The sequence below is a fragment of the Lipotes vexillifer genome, unplaced genomic scaffold (assembly GCF_000442215.2).
Source record: "Lipotes vexillifer unplaced genomic scaffold, Lipotes_vexillifer_v1.1 scaffold12, whole genome shotgun sequence".
Lineage (NCBI taxonomy): Eukaryota > Metazoa > Chordata > Mammalia > Artiodactyla > Lipotidae > Lipotes > Lipotes vexillifer.
The window spans coordinates 1,530,627-1,537,870 of NW_006796716.1; the positions used below are offsets into that span (position 1 = coordinate 1,530,627).

At 57.5% G+C, this 7,244-nt stretch overlaps 1 protein-coding gene across 1 annotated transcript in view; it reads right to left on the reverse strand.

The window, feature by feature from the left end:
• The window catches only part of CLIP2 (CAP-Gly domain containing linker protein 2), a 77,274-nt gene that overhangs the window by 14,064 nt on the left and 55,966 nt on the right, over nt 1-7,244 (reverse strand). Inside the window, exons 9-10 of the mRNA XM_007468767.1 lie at nt 3,949-4,053; nt 1,354-2,289 (exon numbers count right to left, since the gene is read on the reverse strand). Coding sequence (XP_007468829.1) covers nt 1,354-2,289; nt 3,949-4,053 — 1,041 coding nt within the window. The remainder of the gene's footprint in view (nt 1-1,353; nt 2,290-3,948; nt 4,054-7,244) is intronic.

Genomic DNA, 7,244 nt, shown 5'->3' on the forward strand with positions numbered 1-7,244 from the left:
GCATTCCTGAGATCACCACACACTCCTTGGCTTGAGGTCTGTGACTGAGGGGCAGCAGGCCATCCTGCGGAACCACAGCAGCCCCAAACCTCCCCTGCTAAGGAGTCCAGGTCCTGGGGTCCCAGGCCTGACCCTCCTTGCCTGAGCAGCCAATCAGGTCATGTGTACACAGCTAACCTGAGGATCTTCCTTTTCTCTCTGCCCAGCATCCTAGGAGAGCACTTGCTGGTCCCTCCCTGGGAGAAGGGGGCAGAAAGGCCGGTGCAGTGGGACCTCAAGGTGTGACACGGGCAGAGCTCCTTTTACAAAAAAGCCATCCCCTGTACGTGGAACTCCTGAATACTTGTGGCTCAATTGTTAAATTCTGGTTTAAGTGTACAAAGGGAACCAGAAGCTCAGGAATCCCCATGGCTAATAAAAAGGCAACAATCTTGCTGCTAGCTGTCCTATCGTGTAAGATTTGACTTTGTCAACCCGGGCACCCTCTGCTGGCCCTTAGGCAGTGGGGCTGGACACAAGCTCTGCCACTGATGGACAAGAAAACCTGGGAAAGGTACTCTGCCTCAGAATCTCAGTTTGCTCATCTATGAAACAAAGCCTATATGGATGGACCTTGAAGGAGTCCAGGTGAGACAGGGCATCACAGGGCCTGCACCCGGTGTGGTGCCCAGAGCCACTCATAAGGCCCTTCCTGCCCCCGCTGGAGCACACGCCCAGGCTACCCGGGGTCTTGGCCTCCCTAGCATGCTCAGCTGGGACTTCTAGATTTGGAGCAAAGCTGATTCCAATGGCAGCAGCCTCTCCAGGGTCCCGCCCCAGGGACCACCCCACTCTTGGGAAAGTGGCTGCTGAACTGTTTGCTCAGTCTCATCAGGACCAGCAGGTAGGGGGCCACCCTCGGGTCCCCTAGGTCGGTGCTCGCCTTGGAGATGGGCAGGGTTTGCCCTCCACATCTCTGCCAGCCCAGTGCCAGAGCATCTGGTACTGGTGCTTTGGGGAGGCCCAGGAGCCTGCTCAGGAGGACGTGTCTGGGGACTGGGAAGAAGGCTGTTCCCTGTGCCCAGAGACACATCTCTCCAGGCCTGGCCTGTGGGGACCCAGCCAGGTCAGCTCAGACCGCCTTGGGGCCCCACAGTCACCCGGGCCTGCTGCCCTTCTAACGGAAGGGCCTCCTCCTCTGAGCCAGGTGCCCTCCGATCTCGCACGGCGTGCTCCTGGGGGCAACGAGGACGCTTCCCTGGACTGGAAATAAAAGGTCAGTAGACACCTAGACCCTCCCCAGCCAGGCCCTAGAGCCTGGACCGCTGCCGTCCGTGGTCCCTGCACAGCCAGGCAGGAGGGGTGGCCGCCTACGTTGGTGTGCTGGGCCGAACACAGGGACTCGACAGCCTGGAGTCTGTTTTCAGTGACCAGAAGCTTCTCCCGCAGCCTCTCGGCCTCCTGCTTGCTCTGGGCCTCTGAGCGCTGCAGCAGCTCATAGTCTAGCATCTTCTTCTCGGCCAGGGAGATCTGCTCCTTGAGGAACGCAATGGCCTGCGCCTGGCCCCGGTACTCCACGTCCAGCTTCTCCAGCTCGCGCCCCCGCAGCTCGGCGTCGCGGCACCGGTCCTGGGCCTCCTGCAGCTCCAGCCGGTGCTGGCTGGCCTGCACCTCCAGCTGGGCCCGCCAGTGCTGTTGCAGCCCGGCCAGCTCCTCCTGGGCCTCTTGCAGCTTCTGCCGCAGGCCCTCTTTCTCCTTCACGTGCATGGCCGTCTCAATGTCGTGCTTGGCCCGCAAGTTGCCCAGCTCCAGCTGGTGCTCCATCTTGATGCCCTCCATCACAGCCTTCAGCTCCCCGATCTCCTTCTGCTGGGCACCCGGGCTCGAGTTCAGGGTGGCCTTGAGGTCCTCCAGGGACTTCTGGTGGTCCAAGGCCAGCGAGTCCAGCTTGGACTTCCAGTTGTCCATGAGCCCCATGTTCTCGCTGGTGGCCTGCTGGACCTTGGCCTTGAGGTCCACCACCTCCTGTGCGTACTTCTCGTTGGCCGCCCGCAGCTTCTCCACCTCCGCCTGGTAGGCCCTCAGCGCCTTCTCGTACTTGTCCCTCAACATGCCGCTCTCCCTCTGGTGCTCCTGGCTGGCGGACAGCAGCCGCTCCCGCAGCCGCAGGGTCTCGGCGGCCTCGGGGTGATCGGCGGGGGGCGGGCCGGAGTGTAGCAGGCACTGCTGCAGCTCCTGGATCTCCCCGCGCCGCAGGCTCAGCTCCTCCTCCAGCTGCAGCACCCGCGACTTCTCGGCCACCGTGGTCAGCTACCGGGAGAGAGGGAGACCGGGGTCAGCGGGCCGGCTGGAGGGCACGGGGGAAGGCCGTGAGAAGGGAAGGATGCCCCACTCCACCTGAGTGCCGCCCTGCCCACCGCAGCTCCCGGGGAGGCTTCCCCTGGCTTGTGTCCCAGTGACTCGGGGACTCCCTGGTCCCCGCTGCTCTAGGCGGTTTGGGAGAAATCGGTGGCGAAAGGAAACCCTCTATTTGAGGTTATGGCTTTCTTCAAGCTCATGTTATTTTTAAAGGGCAGACACAACAGGGAATTCCGCACTATCCTGCTCTAGAAAAGTTCCAGCCGGAATGAGTTGATTCACAGAGAGGCCTTTTGGAGGGGGTGGCCAAAGAAGGGTCCGGCTTAATGTTTAACGCAGAAGAAAAAAAAAAAAAAGAATGCTCCCAGACCCTCCTTCTGATGGAAAACTCTGAGATCAGAGGCTCCATCCGCCAGAAACCTACTTTGACCGTGTCAGTGATCACAGATTTGATTTGGGTGCAATATATTTGAAAGTTTTAAATCTTTTACAAGCTTAAGAAATTTGTTTCTGAAGGTGACCTTTAGTTCAATAAACCTGCTTTTGTTTTTCTAATCAAGTTGAACCCTAGAGGAAGATGCCTTGGTGTGGAGGGCTCCAGCCTGTCAACCGTGACTGGGTCGGTTTCTTCAAGCAGACTCCGTGTACATGCATATGTACTGCACACACAGTCACCTGGCAATGGCCAGTGTGTGGACAGGGACCCGTGTGTGTCTCCAGACGCTCATGGGCACACACGTGCTCACCCGTGTACTGAGGCTGACCTGTGGAAACCAATGGTCACCCACCCTACACCCACAGCCTGTGTTCGGTGGTTTTCCCCAATCTCTGCTCTGTGGCTGCTTAACTCTATGGCCGGGGGAACTGCAGCTGGGCTGTCCGCTGGGCTGACCAGCTGTTTGGATGTGTGCCTGCATGGGGGCCCAGCCCCTGGGGCATGCATGATGGGCGTGGAGGGGCTAGCAGGGTCTGGAGACTGGACTCAGAACCATGCCCTGGGAATCAGGGGGGACTTCACTCCCACGCGGAGCTTTCCCTGGCCCAGGAACCACTCACACCCTGGGGCTGACACAGAGTCTCATGCCCTGGGAACACCCCACTCCCTCAAGGCCCACCACTGCCCCAGGTCCTTCAGGTTGGCCCCTCATGCCATTCTATTTAAGACCCTCCAGGCTAAAGAAACCTGGATCCACAGTCTCCCAACCTCTGCCTTCCCCAGCCTGGGGAGAAGGGAGGCGTGGATAGGTTGGCCACAGAAGGGGCAGAATGTTCCCAAGAGCCCCCGATTTCTGAACATGACAATTGCACAGTCATGGCAATGCAATGGTGGGGGGGCGGGAGGAGGCTCGCACAGAACACTCCCAGCCAGTGGGTCCACGAGCTGGGGAGCAAAGTCCCAGAGAACCAAGACCCCCTCCTCTCAACAAGCATCACATGGCCACGGAGCATAAAAGCACGTTCCTAAACCTCCCTAGAAGGGGCGCAAAAGGAAAAAAAAAAAAAAAAAAAAGTGAGGAGAGCGGCCAGAGAGAGAGAAAATAATAAAAACAGGGAAGCTGAAGGGGGCGTCAGCAGGCGAAGGCGCTGGTGGCAGGAGGTGGCGGGGGTTACCCTGTTGTCGGCTAATTCTCGGAGCAGCCGCTCGGCCTGCGCCTTCTCCAGTAGCAGGTTTTTCTCCAGCTCGCCAATGCGTGCGTGCTCCAGCTGCGTCTGGGTCTGGTCCACCCGGGGCGGGTGGCGAGGTGGGGACAGGAGAGAGGGGCACAGGGACAGGAAGCCGGAGGAAGAGAGAAAAAGAGAGAGAGAGGCACGTCATCTTCTGTGCACAAGGCAGGACAGCAGGTGAAGGAAAGAGAGGAGGTCTGGGGAGGCAGGGAGGGGTGGGCCTGCTGCCCGCCCCTCACTGTGTCCCCGCTGGGTGTGTTTAAGGGCAGAGCACAGACTGCAGCAACCCTGCGCAAGCCGGCCCCTGGAAGGGGCAACAATGGGCACCCGGATCCCTTCTGTCACCCCCAGGTGGCCCTTCCCCTTGCAGCTCCGGGGCAGGAGCCAAAGCCTACTCCCCCCGCCCCATCGGGAAGCCTAGGGCTGTTTCTCATTTTAGGCACAGAATCCTGCACACAGGAAGCCCCCGTAAATGACCCCAGGATTCCTGGCCCCCAGGCCTGTCTTAAAGGTCAAAGAACCAACTGAATGGGAGGTTTTCAAATATACCCATACCGTCAGGATTCTCCCGGCCAGGCCTCCTTAGTGGAGGCTGGACTAGGCCTCCCACCGCCTGCCCCAAACCCGGCCCCAGCACTGCCCACTCCCCAGGCCCTGCCGAGGACGCCTGGCCTCCCGAAAGCACAAGAGCACTTTTGTCCCTGCTTTACAACACCCGCTTCACACACTAACAAAGCCCGACATTCTCAGGGCATCCAGACTGGCATTTGGATTTCCCCTAAGAGATCTGCGAGGGCAGCAGGAGGCTGAAGGCCCAGGGCATCCAGGGGGGTCTGGACACCAAGTTCTCCATAGGGAGAAGCCAGGGTCCTCTGTCTGCATCCTCCTGCACATCCCGTCATCACCAAGGAGAGATGAGGTAAGAGCAAATCTGAGCGGCAGCTCAGGAGAGGCAGGGCTTAGCACCGTAGCATATTGTGTGAAAACCAAGAATACGCCCGACACGGGCAAGGGTAATGGTGACGGTGTAGACTCACAGTATCATCCCAGAAATACTCGTGCAATTCATCAAGAGCTATAGAGACCTTTATGTCCTCTGGCCCATGATCTTATTCTTGTGAATTTTCCTAAAGGAACAAATGCCTCTTCTCTCTCTCCCCGCAAGAGGGCAGCATGCCCCAGTGCTAAAATACAGCCCTGCTCATTCTCCAGAAAATTACAGGCTGAAGATGGTGCCTCAACCCCAGCCTGGCAGGGGCCGTGTCACCTTGCTCCTCTCCTCTGATGACAGGCACAGCGACCCTGCCCGGGACCCAGACTACACAGAGCCTGATCACAAATACCTACCTGTGGCCCCAAGGGCAAGAAAAGCCTCCAGCTTCACAATTTCATGGGCAACTTCATCTAGTAGCCCCTACAAAAGGACCCTTCTTTACTCTCACTTTCAGAACTCCCAGCCTCCTGGTCCATGGGGGCACAAGAGAACCCATAGGAGCTTGGGGCGGGGGGAGAGCCCCCGAAGCCTAGATTTTAGGTGAGATGGACGACCTGGGAGGATGTAATTTCTGTTTCACGTGCCAACTTTAGAACCCAAGCCCCGCCCCCTCCCCCCCCCACACACACGGAGTATCCCGGTTATCTCCTTATCTTACAGCGGCCACTCCAGGGGGAAGACCTCAGGCTCAGAATCATCCAGCAACTTGGGGCAGCAGGAGGCCTAAACTTCAGACTTCCAGATTCTAGAACCAGGGCCTCCCCACCCCCAAACCAGCCTGACTCCACGGAGGGGAGACATAGACTTCCAGCAGCAACACAGAGCAGGAAGCTCCTGAAGCGGGGGACTCCCTGTGTCCTTGCCCCCGTCCAAATCCCGGAAGCTCGGTGAAGCCTGGCCCGAGCCCTTGACCTACAGCTTTCCCCCTTCTCCTTGTACACATGGTGTCTACCCCACTCCAAAGCACAAAGTTACTGCCTTGGGACGCTCCTCGGATAACAGAAGGCTGCTATTATTAATTGGGGAGGAGTTTCCCCAACTGCACCAGTGGCTCCTGAAGGCCAGAGGCACGTCGCCCCTCTTAATCTCCCTCCAGGCCTTGAGCTGCAGAGCCAATTCTCAACAAATAGCTGATTCTGAGTTCTGACTCTTCGCCTTACAATGGGTGTCCCCATGCCAAGGAAAAATAACACCGAGGCGCTATTTAATTCACAAAACAATAACACAAAACCCCTGGATGATAAAACAACAGCAAAGCCCCAATATCTTCAAGTCTAAGGTAGCTACCTGACATCCCCACCAGGGGAGCAGCAGGGAGTGGCACACGTTTTCATGAGGCAACATGATGCCACGCCCATTCAAGAACCACAAAACATGTCCCCGGCCTTTTTCCAGAAGCATCTCACCATGCTGTGCCCTGCTCTGGCGTCGGGGACAGGAAGGAGCGCAAGACAGACAGGGGTCCCCCCAAGGGGCTTACATCTGGGGAGGGATGCAAACAGTACGTGGCCAGTGAGGACCATTTCAGACTGTGACTTGGCCTAGGAACAGAGCAAGGAGGATGAGGCAAAATCAAGGAGGCAGAGAAGGCATCTCTGAGAAATACAATTTAAGGGTAGACCTGCAGGAAAAGCAGGAACCCGCTGACCAGGGCAGGGGTGGAGGAGAAACGAGTGTTTCAGGCAGAGGAACCAGCACGTGCAGAAGCTCAGACAGAGCATGGGGTGTTGTAGCTCAGACAGGAGCCCCACATACCTGGAGCAGGGCTGGGTCCCCAGGCTCGTCCCTGGGCTACAGAGCCCGGCTTTTATCTAGAGTAGCGCCACCAGATGTGTGAGGAGGGAAGGGGCAGGATCTGATTTATGTTTTCAAGAGATTTGGTCATACGATGTCTGCAGTTTGCTTCAGAATAACCTGAGAGAGGGCTGTGGATGGCAGTGACACAAGAGTGGCCAGGAGTTGATCATCGTTGAAGCTGGGCGATGGGTAAATGGAAGTGCATCATACCGTCCTCTCTACTTATGTTAAAAATTTTTCCAACATTAAAAATTTCTAAAGATTCTTTTTGAAGGCTATCTGGCTTCAGTGTGGAACAAGAGAGAAAACACAGGGGCCAAACAGAGGGGTAACTTGTCCCAGGTCACCCACTGTGACCTGGTCCAGGAAGGTGGCGGCGGGGATGAAGACCATTTTGGAGGCAAGGTCAAGTGGGTTTCTGGTGGAAGGACGAGGGAAAGAGCAGGGTCAA